The sequence below is a fragment of the Oryza glaberrima genome, chromosome 6, assembly GCF_000147395.1.
Source record: "Oryza glaberrima chromosome 6, OglaRS2, whole genome shotgun sequence".
Taxonomy (NCBI): domain Eukaryota; kingdom Viridiplantae; phylum Streptophyta; class Magnoliopsida; order Poales; family Poaceae; genus Oryza; species Oryza glaberrima.
The window spans coordinates 20,731,179-20,746,079 of NC_068331.1; the positions used below are offsets into that span (position 1 = coordinate 20,731,179).

Sequence of the window (14,901 nt, forward strand, 5' to 3'; positions counted from 1 at the left end):
GCGTCAGCCTCTTCTTCTCTCCCCTCTCCACCTCTCTTCCTCTCTCCTCTCTTCTCCAATCTCCACGGGCGGCAGTGGGGAGCAACTGCACGGGCTGCCGCCGGCGGGCGCGGGCGGCGTGGGGAGGAGCCGCGTGCGGGCGGCCGGCGGGCGCAGGCGGCGGGGGAGGAGCTGCACGGGCGCAAGACGGCGGCCATGGTGCGCATCGACACGCCCACCGCCTGCTCCTCGTACGCCACGAAGGCGTGGGAGATGTGCTTGAACTGCATCTTCGTGTGGCTGAGCCCGTGGACGGAGGCGTCGTAGGTCGTAGGAGGACGACGACGACACGGATGCGTTGATGAGGAGGAGCGGCCGACGAACTCGATGAGGTGGAGGGCGTGGACGCCGACGGGTGACCGGCTGGACGGCGTCACCACGTCGAGGAGCGTCAGTAGCGGGGGCACATCACGTGGCACGTGGACGCATGCCAGGATGCGGAGCTCCGATTCCGGTTCCGGGTGAGCCCACGCCACCGTGCGCCGCTTGTAGAACACGAGGCGCCGCGGCGGCTTCACCACCATGCCGAGGAAAGGGCTCACCATCGCCGTGATCAGCGATTCAGCGCCGCACGAACACCAGCACCGAGCACCGTGAACGACTGGTCACTCATGATCTACACAACACAAGCAGCTACCTAGCCTTAATTAATCACGACATGCATCGCATGGCGATCGATTAAGTAATTAACTAATGGATTACCCCTTTGTTCCTTGCAATGTTGAGGATGACGAGCTCGATGATCCACTTGGTGTTGAGCAGCAGCCCGATGGACACCGACAACAGCGGCGACCTTCAAGACCGCAGAGGCCATGGCGGCTGTTATGAAAATAGATGCACAACGGAGACATAAATTTTTACGTGGAAAATCCTTGCAGGAAAAAACCATAGACGCCGACCGGCAATGATCACTATAGAGAAGATGATTACAAACGTAGAGGAATCACAATGGGAACGTCACCCCTTCCCGTATGGCTTACAAAAGTATATATAGGGGATAAAAGAAAGACACCTAATAGGACTCCTACTAGGAAACTAATCCGAATATATTGTGGGCCCAAAATTCGGATGACATATTTAACAATCTCCACCTTGAGACGAATTTTCTCTTGTAGCATAAAAACATCAATCACCAAAAAATACCTCATGTAGGTAAAATCACCGCGTGCCAAATAGTCTCTAGGACTATACTGTAACACCAACCAAGCTTGAGCAAAGCTCAAACTTAGTAGAAGGAACTAGCTTTGTCATCATATCAGCTGGGTTATCATGAGTACTTATCTTGCATACCTTGACATCACCTTCAGCAATCACACCTCGAATAAAGTGATATCTCACATCAATGTGCTCATGAAACATCTGATCCTTTGTAAGGCATATTGCACTTTGACTATCACAAAATATATTAATGCAAGACATAACTCCACAAAGCTCAGTGTACAAACCTCTAAGCCAATAGCTTCTTTACAAGCTTCAGAAATAGTCATATACTCTGCTTCAGTAGTAGATAAGGCAACAGTTGCTTGCAAACTTGCCTTCCAACTAACAGCACATCCTCCAATAGTGAAAACATAACCTGTGAGCGATCTTCTCCTATCCAAATCTCCAGCAAAATCTGAATCCACATAACCAACAAGTCTATCTCTAGATCTCCCAAACTGCAAACAAGCACTAGATGTACCACGTAGGTATCTGAAAATCCATTGAACAGCTTTCCAATGCTCTTTGCCAGGATTAGCCATGTATCTACTGACAACACTCAATGCATGTGATAAGTCAGGACGGAAACATACCATGGCATACATAAGTGAACCAACTACACTTGAATAAGAAACTCTAGACATGTACTCAACATCATAATCTGACTGTGGACATAAATCTGAAGATAATCTGAAATGTGCAGCTAAAGGAGTACTCACTGGTTTTGCATCATGCATATTGAAACGATGAAGAACTTTTTCAATATAACCTTTCTAACTAAGATATAACTTGCCAGAATGTCTTTCTCTAGTAATTTCCATACCGAGAATTTTCTTCACTGCACCCAAATCCTTCATCTCAAATTCACTACTCAATTGTGCCTTCAACTTTGCTATTTCTGATTTGTCTTTTGCAGCAATCAACATATCATCGACATAAAGAAGCAAATATATAGCTGAACCATCAACAACTTTGAGATAAACACAGCTATCATAATTGGATCTTCTAAACTTCTGAGAAAGCATGAAAGAGTCAAATCTCTTATACCATTGTCTAGGTGACTGCTTCGACCCATAAAGAGATTTCTTCAACCTACAGACTAGGTTCTCTTTTCCAGGAACAACAAAACCTTCAGGTTGCTCCATATAAATGTCCTCTTTTAACTCCCCATGTAAAAATGCAGTCTTAACATCCATTTGCTCTAGTTCATAATCATGCATTGCAACAATACTGAGTAAAGTGCGAATTGAACTATGCTTCACAACAGGGGAAAAGACATCATTGAAATCAATACCTGGAATCTGGCAATAACCTTTAGCAACTAACCTTGCTTTGTACCTTGCCTCATCACTTGGAGACATACCTTCCTTTCTTTTGAAGATCCACTTGCAACGGATAGGTTTCTTCTCCTTTGGCAACTTCACCAATTCCCAAGTATGATTCTTTTCAAGTGACTCCATCTCATCATGCATAGCAGTTATCCATCTATTGCAATCATCAGAAACAATAGCCTTAGAATATGTAGAAGGTTCGGCATTACCTTCAATTTCTTCTGCCACACTCAAAGCATAAGCAACTATGTTCGCTTGTTCAATATATCTTCGAGGAGGTTTAATACTTTTTTTGGCTTATCTTTTGCAATAGAACGTTTTGGAGACTGCTGAACAGTAGAAGAATTTGAATCTTCAATAACAGGTGCATCTTGGTTAATAGCAACATCTTCTTTTTCTGGTGCATGCCCTGAACTGATCAAGTGCTCCACCTGCACACTTGCTTTCTCCTGACTCTCAACAGGAACATTACTAGAAGGTTTGTCATGTAACGTAACTGATTCATGGAAGACAACATTTCTACTAATCACAACCTTTTTGGTTTTAGGACACCATAACTTATAGCCTTTCACACCAGATGGATAACCAAGAAAAATGCACTTAATAGCTCTAGGCTCCAATTTACCATTATCAACATGAGCATAAGCAGTACAACCAAATACTCTTAAGTCTGAATAATTTGCTGGGGAACCAGACCATACCTCAATTGGAGTCTTCTTATCAATGGCATAACTAGGTGATCGATTGATAAGATAACAAGCAGTGGAAACGGCCGCCCAAAACTGTTTAGGCAAACCTGCATTAGACAACATACAACGGGCCTTTGATATAATTGTCCTGTTCATATGCTCTGCTACGCCATTTTGTTGAGGTGTGTGAGGAACGGTGTAGTGACGCACAATGCCTTCAGACTTGCAATATGATTTAAATATCTTAGAACAGAACTCCATCCCATTGTCAGTACGAAGGATTTTCACCTTCCTTCAGTTTGTCTTTCAACCATAGTTTTCCACTCTTTAAACACATCAAAAGCTTGATATTTGTGCTTCAAGAAATAAGGCCAAACTTTTCACGAATAATCATCAACGATAGTCATCATGTAACGAGCACCTCCAAAAAATGTCTTACGAGCAGGCCCCCATAAATCAGAATGCACATAATCAAGAATACCTTCAGTAGTATGTGTAGATGTGTTGAACTTCACCCTCTTATGCTTGCCAAAGATGCAATGCTCACAAAATTTGAGCTTCCCGATGCTTTGTCCATCTAGCAATCCTCGCTTGCTCAATTCTGCCTAACCAATTTCACTCATATGCCCAAGACGCATATGCCAAAGATTAGTAGCATCGGAATTAGATAATGAATCAGAAACTGCTGCAACATTACCTAATATAGTTGTACCTCGCAGATGGTATAGGTTGGCAGATTTAATATCAGCTTTCATCACAACAAGAGAGCCTTTAGTTACCTTCAAAATTCCGTCTCCACCGGAATATTTGTACTCTTTGCGATCAAGAGTACATAAAGAGATGAGACTTCTCTTCAAATTTGGAATATGCCGCACATTTGACAATGTTCTGATACAGCCATCAAACATCTTGATTTGAACTGTTCCAATACCTGCAACCTCGCATGGTGTATCATCACCCATCAAAACAGTACCACCTTGCACAGCTTCATAGGTGGCAAACCAATCCCTATTCTGGCACATGTGAATCCCTATTCGAGCACATGTGATAGGTGCATGCAGTATCAAGAATCCACTAGTCACTAGTTTGTGCACAACCAACATAAGCAACAAGCAATTATGCATCAGACTTCTCATCAGTAACAACTGCGGCTTTACCTTCCTCTTCTTTCTTACCTTTTGGTACATATTTTCCGGTTTTCTTGTCTTTATCCTGTAGCTTCCAACACTCAGAGATATCATGTCCATCTTTCTTGCAGTATTTGCATGACTTATACCTGCCTCTGGACTTTGATCTCCCACGGTAGCTACTTGAACTTTTATCTCTTGATTTGCTGTTTGTGTTCTTCTCCTGTTGCCTGCCCCGAACAACCAAGCCTTCTGCTTGTGAATTTGAATCTTCAGAGGGTACCATCTTCATCTTTTCTTTGGCATGCAAAGCATCATAAGCTTCTTTCAAAGTTAGAGTATCACGGCTATAAAGAATAGTATCCCTGAAGTTTGCATATGAACTAGGCAATGAACACAATAAAATAAGGCCTAAATCCTCTTCATCATACTTTATCTCCATAGACTCAAGGTCAGCAACAATTTCCTTGAAAGCGGAGAGATGGTCCATGACAGACCCATCATCTTGCAACTTGTGCAAAAATAACTTTTGCTTCAGGTGCATCTTACTGGTCAGATCCTTAGTCATGCATATCTGTTCCAGCTTCAACCACAGCCCAGCGGCTGTCTCCTCCTTAAGCACCTCCTGCAAAATATTATTAGATAGATGAAGATGAATATATGACATATCCTTACGATCCCTTTTCTTCTCATCATTGGACCAATCCTATGTCCTCTTGTCAAATCCGGAAAGCGCATCATCGAGGTCTTGCTGTGCAAGAACGGCTCGCATCTTCACTTGCCAAAGTGAGAATCTTGTGTCTCGGTCCAAGAGCGGTAGATCATACTTCAAATTCGCCATGGGAATTAATCCTGAATTTGCTAGAAAGAAATTAAACATAGCAAAAACACGAAACCTGGTACACTTCTCGTGTGCACGTAGCGAAGTATGTAGATCTCCTGGGTACACAAGCTTGGTGCGTATAGCAAATTCGCCTCTGGGAAAAATCAGCCTGTACTGGACAGACCTCTCGGCTGATACTCCTATACTTTTCCTCGATGCGCGTGCGCTGCAGTAGTACTCCTCTGCTTCCGCTTTTCTCTTGCTTCGCTGGCCGGCTGCTGCTGCTTCGATTGCTTGCGCGACTTTTCTCCTCTGCGCGAGGACAGGAAACACTAAGTCGGACTGGGAATCGACGAGACGACGGGAGCCGCCGCTGCCGCCGATAAGATCGATTTCTTCGATCGGGAAACAATCGCTGGTGGCCAGGAATAGTAGAACGATCTCCAATGCTCTGATACCACTTGTTATGAAAATAGATGCACAACGGAGACACAAATTTTTACGTGGAAAACCCTTGCGGGAAAAAACCGCAGGCACCCCTCGTCGTCGCGTCGGCCTTCCGCTCTTTCAGTGAGTCGGAGGAGCTCGTGCATAGCCGCCCAATTGTTCCCCGCCGGCTTCCGCCCGTGCAGCTGCTCCCCACGCCGCCTACGCCTGCCAGCCGCCGCCCGTGGGGAGAGAGGAAGAGAGGGGGAGAGGGGAGAGAAGAAGAGGCTGACGCGTGGGGCCTACGTGGGTCCCACGCTGAGTCAGCTGCCACATAGGATAAAATCGGACTCAAAACCGCCGAGGGATCTAGTATGCACTGGTTTTATAAGTTGAGGGATGCGTCATATCCGGTTTTATGGTTCAAGGACAATTTTGTAACTCGATGACAAGTTGAGGGACCTTCGGTTTACTTTTTATTTTATGAGAGCGCCAAAATAGTTTTATTCTAGCCATACAAGGGGACATAAGGAATGCAAAATAGACTTACTATAGCCATATAAGAGATGGCCCAAAAGAGATGAGGGAGGCAAAATAGACTTTTCTAAGGAGGAGCACGGTGGGCTTTGGGCTGGACTGGCATGGGCCGAGTCTTATTAAGTCATTGCATCTTGTACATTAAATTTCAAAACCTCGAAAATCCACTTTGCATCTTGTACACTGGGTTTCAAAAATAAATTCCTTGTTGTATCCTCCTTGTTCCTTTTATGTGACTTCCGACGAAAACCACCATTGCGGACTTGGAGTCATCGGCACTAGCCGATTGAGGTTTTTGGCACCGTGCCAGCGCCGCGCCTCGCCTCGCCGCAGCGCCATGCCGAGGAGGTCAATGGGGAAAGGAAAGAGCAAGAGAGAGGAATGAAATTGGCAATTTTGCAAAAGGCCCTTTTATTATTATTATTATTTTTTGAAAATCACACCCACAACTCTCAGCATGGAGTTTCCTTGCGCAATACTAGAATTTCGGAAACTTCCATTTCTAACCGTCCACCGCATGGAAACTTAGAAAACGGCCCTTGGTTTTTGCAAATTTCGCTTATATTTCGTTTTTGAGCATATTGTGTCTTACGAATTTAGAATTTGAACTTGTCTTTTCATACTTGAGGCATTAATTACTGTTACTTGAGATTAAAAATTTTATTTTCAGTATTTATATGAATATATTCACTTTATGCTTCTTTTGTATATATTTTGTATGAACTCTAGCATTTCTTTATTGTATTTCTTTAATTGAATAATTCGCATTTCCTACATAGAAGTATTGGAAAAAATAATAAAATATTTGTATTCGTATTTGCAAGCATGTTACTAGCAGTTACTTATGAATTTTTTATCACTTTGCAACAGAATATCAGGAATCACGAACAAGGAGTTCGCTTATCTAGCCCCGCACAGCCAAAACTACCTAACCTAGGCATCCAATGTCCAGAGTGTCCTCAGGGCCAAGAAGCTTCGCCAGACGATCTGGATGGGCACACTGCAAGATCGTGCGCTTATCCCTGACGAGAACGATGAGGCCTTGCACTTCCTATGACAACATCTATGCGCCATGCTCAAGAATGAGGAAATGGGATTGAGCCATTAAAGAGCCTACTCGCTCTTTGGACCTCACTCAAGAAGCGATTCAAGAAGCTGAAGTATACCATCTTGCCCCAAGCAGAGCAGGAGTGGGCTCGCCTGAGGTTCACAGACTTCAAGAGCGTTGCCGGCTACAACTCCACACTGCACCGGATTTGTACCAACCTCTCCCTCTGTGGCAAAGTTGTCACGAACACAGAGAAGATGATCAAAAAGACACTCTCCACCTTCCACCGTAGTGCCATGCAGAGCACTCGTATAGGCATGCATCATACAAGGAGTATGACAAGATGATCGACATCATGCAAATGTCCGAGTCTCATGATGAGGTTCTTCGCAAGAACTTCGAACTGTACCTTATCGGCTGCCTTCTTCCTACCTTTCTTGCCCCTCTTCGTCTGGACGGGCTTGCGGATCTTGTAACTATTGGTGTTGACTTTAAAATAATTTGTAGGTAAAATTTTTATATATGTATTATTCATGGCTTAAAATTCAATGCTGAAAGTAATTTACAATAAAAAACCCCTCAAAGTTAACTCTAAAAATTGGTTTTAAAATATAAATTTTAGCAATGGGTGATAAGCCAAACATAGAGATGATCTAAGAGCAAGGATAATATTAGACTATAAGGCAGATATAAGCTTATGTAAGAGAGATATAAAAACAAATAAAAGGTGTTGGCCTTTATATAATAGCTAGCTCTACATATACTCGAAGATAAATATATTTAAAGTGAGAGAAAGAGAGAAGAAGAAAAAGTAAAAGCACCTTATAGTTAACATATTATATGTGTTGATTTTATGAGCTTATAGCTTACTGTGAGCTCGATCTAGCTACTACTCTGAGTGTTAGAAGCATAGATATGTCGGTTAGAGATAAGAGTCAAATACAAATATAGAGATAAGATATATCCTAGAGATAAGATAGAGTACTAGAGATAAAATCCTAGAGATAAATCTACTCTTACTTGTATTGTACTCCAAGTCTCTGTACTCCTATATATACTCCATGAGAGGGTCCATCTAATAGATCAGAAAACATCAGAATACAACAATTAGAATTTTTCACAATGAGACCCACAAAGAGACTATTCATATTTATTTATCTTTACTCTCTTCTATCAGTATCAGTAAAATAAATGCTACTATATGTATATGAGACGGATTGAGATCCTCTGACGTAACTTCCCTCTAACTTGATGGCTGAAATATGGGCCTGAGAGTGGCGGGGCCCATACGTCAGTCACAGTGTGAACAGTAACGTAAGATGATCTCAAACCATATGAGACGCGCCCAGAGCATCATTGCACTGTATCATGTGTGCACTGAAAACTTAAGACCAGGAGAAGGGGAACTTCCCATAGACAAACACTTCAATGAAGGGAGAACACCTGCGGACAAAGCGTTTCTATTCCTTCGTCTTCCTTCTGGGTCAAGTACTTGCTCATTCAATGTGCGAATTAAACCATCTGTCACCGATCGAGCTACCAGCTGCTCCCTCTATGTCTAAATTATATTTAGACGATTAATCTTTAGAATTTTTTTTATAGAACAGATTGAGTTGAGTTTTTTTCTTTTATGGAACTGATTGTAACTTTGGCCCAGCAGCAGCTAGCTGCCAGTAACCCTAATTAATTTAACCCACTCATGATACTGATCGATCTAGCGCATATGCATGCACGGTCAGCTCCGTACAGTAGCAGTGCAAATGCGCGATGGCCAGTTGCCCACACACAAACAGAAAAGCCAAGTTCAAGTTGATAACTAATCTGAAATAGGGATGGCAATTTCTTCCACGCGGGACCCGCCCCTACGAGTGCAGGGGCGGGTGCGATTTTGGACCCGCGGGGGAGTCGGGGCCGGGGACCCGCATTTGAGCGGGGAGGGGACAGGGGAGACATTTCACCCGCGGGGCCCCGGGGAGTGTATATAAACTCTCAAAATATATAGCCCATAAAAGATCCAAAACAGCCCAGCCCAACAAAAAAAAAGGAGATATATAAATAAAATTACTAAACCCTAACCTTATCCTCTCCCTAGTCTCCCCCATCCCCATCTCCCTCCCGTCCACATCACGCACAGCGGCGGCGTTGCGCAGGGCGCACAACGGCGGCGCGGTGCAGGGCGCATGGCGCACCTCTAGATCTCGCCGCTCGTCGGTCGCCCTCTTCCCTCCCCTCCTATCCTCTCCCCTCTGGCCTCCCATCCCGTCCCCTTCACCTCTCCCTCCCGAGTCCACCTCCACCTCTCCCTCCGGCAGTGCAAATGACGCACGGGGTGGCGCATAGGCCCGGTCGTGCGGCAAGGCGCGGCGGCCGGCGAGGTTGCGGCAAGGGCACGGCGCCCAGCGAGGGGACAGGCACGGCGGCAGCCGGCGATTCACGGTGCCGACGATTCATCCTATTTTTGATGGTGTGTCCACTATGTGCAATTTTTGTTTTTGCCAATGTGATGAATGTCTTGTATTTTTTTTCTGATTGGATGGAGATGCTATCCAATGCGGGGGTCCGGTCGGGTTGCGGGGCCCCGGAGGGGTCGGGGACGGGGGTTGATTTGGCCCCGCATCAACGGTCGGGGCCGGGGCCGGGGGGGGGGGGGTTGAAGTTGGGGGTCGGGGGCCAGGGCGTTCCAGCCCAACCCGCCCCCGCCCCGTTGCCATCCCTAATCTGAAACATATCTCCAATTATTTGAGTTCTACATTCATGTATTCATATTTTCCTTAAGATTATGATTAAGATATTGTTTCTACCTCGATTTCTATTAACATGTTTTCTAAACATGTAAAACGTAAAACAGTGAGTTTCGTACGAAAACTTTTTATATAAAAGTCACTATAAAATATTACATATTTTTTTTGAAATTTTATATATTTTTAACTTAATTAATTATACACAAATGGTTTTCTTGTTTTGCAAACTTGACTCGATCGTTAGAATCGAACACCACCAAAGATCTTACGCATGGATTTGATATATTCAATGGTCAAAATGCACAATGGCCGAGATAAGACAGAACAACTAGGGCTTAAGTCCAGAGCCCTAAATTTGTCTTCTTGATTTGTGTTAGATATCTATGAAAAAATTATAGAAAAAAATAAGATACAAAGTGTATAAGCAATTACAGCCTGTCTTGAACATTTCCCTGTTCTCCGTCCTTGAGCACATGTTGTTTATACAATATAGATGTGCCCTAGAACATATCAATGTGATTTTTTTTTAAAAAAAAGACCTAGCTCGTAGTACATCAGATATGTATATAACTAGAAATAAGCTACTATAAATATGATTGAAGATAAAATACTGTTTTCGGTGGTTACTTTTTGCATATAGACCAGCTGCTGCGAGTTATAAGTGGGAGGAGGGGATAGAAGAAGGCCTTGTTTAGCTCTCAATTTTTTTTCCCCATAAAAAACGTCACGTCGAATATTTGGACATATGCATGGAGCATTAAATATAGATAAAATAAAAAACTGATTGCACCATTGCATGGAAATCATGAGACGAATCTTTTGAGCCTAATTAGTTCATGATTAGCCATAAGTGATACAGTAACTTGTATGTGCTAATAATGGATTAATTAGGCTTAATAAATTCGTCTCGAGGTTTTCAGATGAGTTATGGAATTAGTTTTTTCATTTGTATCCGAAAACCCCTTCGGATATCCGATCAAACATCTGATGTGACACCCAAAAAATTTCTTTTCGCGAAGTAAACAAGGCCGAAGTACAGTTGGGCAAATGGCATGTGCCGTTGTGTGCACCAGATCCTTCCTTCGCGGGAAGAACACTGTACATGCATTGCAGTATTGCACCTTGCACCCGCATAAATTGCTGCTATACTAAAAACCAGCACGCAGTAACTTCTCTCTCTCCCCCAAACTGTAATTACTAAACCACGACGTGCATGCAGTGCCCAAACCTACCGGCTAGTAGCATTCAATTCTCTCCTTCTGCTATACAAGTAGCAGATGCTATCGATCTTGTGCAGCCACATTATCTAGCTCATCAGCTTGCCGGCCATGGCCAAGCTCGTCGGAGCAACTCTCTACCTCTACCTCTACCTCTTCCTCCTCCTGCTGCTGCATCTCCATTGCCACCAATGCAAACCTGCTGCTGCTGCTGCTGCTGCGAGCTTCGTCGTCCATGGCGGCGGCGGAGCAACGGCAAGGGCAGCGGCGGTGAGGGCGGTGTTCGTGTTCGGGAGCTCGCTGGTGGACAACGGCAACAACAACCACCTGAACGGCTCCGGCGCCGTGCGCGCCGACTACGCGCCCTACGGCGTCGACTTCCCGCTGGGCGCCACCGGCCGCTTCTCCAACGGCCGCAACGTCATCGACGCCCTCGGGGAGCTCCTCCGCCTCCCCGCCGCCGGCCTCCTCCCGCCTTTCGCCGACCCCGCCACCCGCGGCCGCGCCGCCCTCCACGGCGTCAACTTCGCCTCCGGCGGCTCCGGCATCCTCGACCTCACCGGCAAGAACAAGGTCTGCGTTACTTGATGAGCAATTGTCCCTATATAGTAATTCCCTTCGTTCTAAAATATACAATGACGCTGACTTTTTTATAATGTTTGATCAATCATTTTGTTTTTCAAAAAATATAAATATTGTTTATTCTATTGTTACTTGTTTTATTATAAAAAACTATAATCTAACTTCTATTTTTACAAATTTATATTGAATTTTTGAATAAAATAGATGGCCAAACAATATGTAAAAAGTCAACGGCGTCGTATGTTTTAGGATGGATGGAGTATACTTCTTCATTCCTTGTACTGATGCTTGTGTTTATTTGAGGGTAAGGCTCTATTCGGTTGAGCTAAGGCTGAAGTTGTGAAAAAAAAAAGGTTCAAGACATATTTTTGGTAAAATTATTATGGGCTGATTTGGTTTAAAACCCTACTAAAATACTGGTAGTGTTAAAATCTAGATAAATTTTAACACGGTCAAATTTTGTAGGGCGATATATTACTAGCTAGGTAAAAAATTTGGTCTTAATCCAAATACCAACAAAATACTATTTGAAACTACCAAAACAAATTGGAACCAATCCAAACATCCCCTATATATCTATTCTTAAAAGTTTGAAAGCCACAACTAGAAACAAAATGCCATAAAGAAACCTCAAATCAACTTATAAACTAAGCATCAAAATAGGTTGCTTCCCTTGGATGGATGGTTAGGAGTTTTATTTATACGCGTTGCTTGCGATGGGTTTTTTATAGGTTTCATTTTTATAAATTGCTCTGTTGTACTTTTTTTTTTCTTAATGAAATGAAGTGTATGGTTCTTGTGTTTCAAAAGAATTAAGATGTAAAATTAACCAGCTTAATTGCTAATTTGTGTCTGTAACTAATCTTATTAGGGAGAGGTCTTGAGCCTAAAGCAGCAGATCACCAACTTTGAGGCAGTGACACTCCCTGACCTGCGGGCCCACCTGCAGGGAGCAACCACAGCCACCACCACCACCGGACACAAGATGAAGGGCCAGGATTTCTTTGACCAGTGTTACCTGCCCAAGAGCCTGTTTATCATTGGGACAGGTGGCAATGACTACTTGCTCAACTACTTCAACGCTGGTAGTGGGCCCACAAGGGCCCCCTTGTCAGAGTTCACAAGCTCACTCCTCACCAAGCTCTCAAACCACCTGCAGGTAGTACCACCTTAATTTAATGCTCACCTTAATTAAGTAGGAGTATATCTTTGTGTACCCATAACATATGGATTTGCTATTAAAGCCACAGATATGGCATGTTAATTAATTATAACTACTGGATATGGTGGTATAGTTCCTGGTACATGTGAAATAAAGAGAAGGAGCTGGGGAGAAAATGTACAAGCAGCTATATATATGTGGACCTTGAACTCAATGAATGTGAAGGGTACATGACATAATAATATTGCAAGAGTACATAGTAGTTGGATGGATAGTACATTGATTGGTACTGTAGTCTTTCTTTTCTCCATATCATCCCTTTTATATTCTTCGAGATTACACATAATAATCAACAGATACAATAAATATCTTCTGTACATGTTTAATTTAAATTATGACTCTTATTTTTACTTTTTTCAGAGATTGTATGATCTAGGGGCAAGGAAGTTTGTGCTATTCTCCATCCAACCCCTGGGTTGCACCCCTGTGGTGAGGACCTTCCTCAACGCTACCAGTGATGCTTGCATTGAGCCGATGAACCATGCGGCGCTCCTCTTCAACTCTGGGCTAAGATCTATCGTTAAAAATCACAATGGTGGCGTGAGGTCACACATGCCCGGCGCGAGCTTCGTCTACGTCAATTCCTACAAGATCATTAGCGATATAATACAGCACCCGGCAAAATATGGTAATAATTAAGCGATCATATATTTCTGAAACTCAAAAGAAATTAGTTATGAGTGAAATGATGCACCCTCCCCTTTTCCTTTCCTACCACTACTACTTTCTCGTGATATTTCCAGGGTCTATTTGGTAGGGGAATTTTAAAGAAAAACAAAAGGAATTTAAAATTATAGTCTTTTTAGCTATATAGCTGTTTGGAATGCAGGAATGGATCAAGAATCCCTTGAAAAAACTTTCCTAACATTATCTATTCTATTGTTATTCTAGTGCAAATCAAGGGAAAAAAATGTCCTCAAATCTAGGGAAAAAAATTCCTTGAAAGAATCTATTACACCTTTTTTTATTTTAAGCAAGTCTAAAATTCATGTTCCAAAACCACGTCCATATTAATTTTTCAGTGTTGTTTTTTTAATTATTCATATATTTCTATATATTTCTTTTTCCTACAATATTATTATTCATGTGTTTTTGTCCATCAATCCAAACATTCCTCATCACTCGTGCAAGCAACAAAGCTAGCTGTATTAAGTGCCTAATTTGCTTTGATGGTTTTTATAATTGCTCAGGCATCAGGAAAACGAGTCGAGCTTGCTGTGAGGTGTCGAGGGGAGGCGTGCTGTGTCAGAAGGGGGGGCCCATCTGCAGTGACAGGACCAAGTACGCCTTCTTCGATGGGCTCCACCCGACAGACGTGGTGAATGCCAGGCTGGCACGCAAGGCGTACGGCTCCAACTCGCCGGACAAAGTCTACCCTATCAATGTTAAGAAGTTGGCAATGCTGTAGCAGTAGTAGTAATTAATCATCTCTAATTGTAATTAAGTCGTACTTAATTAGTATTACTAGCTAGTAGTTGTGAAATGGATAATTAGCTCTAGTGACATCTAGTAGTAACTTGGAAGTGTGGCCTCTGGTGGCATATATTGAACTAGGTGAAATCCCGTGTGTTACTACGGGAGTTTACTAAGTAAAAATAATGTGTAAGATATATAGCTAGAATACTAGATAATATAATCTTACGAAAGTTAATGTGGTTTATAATAATTTAAATTTAAATAGTATGTAGAATGATGATTCAAATGTAAAAGTAAGCTGATATGACTTTACGAGAGAAAGAAAAGAAAGAAGATAGTTTGGATCGTAGATTAAACATCGAAGGGCTAAAACAATTGATTAGTGATATGACTTAATAAGAGAATAAAAGAGGGAGATAATTTAAACCATAGATAATCATCTAAGAACAAAACAATTGAAGTGATGTAACTTAATAAGAGGAGAGAGAGAGAGGAGCATATTT

The 14,901-nt window shown here is 42.8% G+C and overlaps 1 protein-coding gene across 1 annotated transcript; it reads left to right on the forward strand.

Annotated features, from left to right (window-relative positions):
- The first annotated feature begins 11,211 nt into the window (after positions 1-11,211).
- LOC127775964 (GDSL esterase/lipase At1g71250-like) lies at positions 11,212-14,688 on the forward strand. The gene is made up of 4 exons (XM_052302280.1): positions 11,212-11,751; positions 12,632-12,919; positions 13,343-13,610; positions 14,173-14,688. The coding sequence occupies exons 1-4, from the start codon at positions 11,290-11,292 to the stop codon at positions 14,388-14,390; spliced, it is 1,236 nt and encodes a 411-aa protein (XP_052158240.1). The 5' UTR covers positions 11,212-11,289; the 3' UTR covers positions 14,391-14,688.
- Positions 14,689-14,901: the final 213 nt, after the last annotated feature.

Excerpts from the sequence above, each read along its gene's own strand:
- LOC127775964 (XM_052302280.1), top strand. The coding sequence starts at position 11,290 with ATGGCCAAGCTCGTCGGAGCAACTCTCTACCTCTACCTCTACCTCTTC. Across the intron at positions 11,752-12,631 it reads ACCTCACCGGCAAGAACAAG|GGAGAGGTCTTGAGCCTAAA; the intron begins GTCTGCGTTACT and ends TAATCTTATTAG. Across the intron at positions 13,611-14,172 it reads ACAGCACCCGGCAAAATATG|GCATCAGGAAAACGAGTCGA; the intron begins GTAATAATTAAG and ends ATAATTGCTCAG.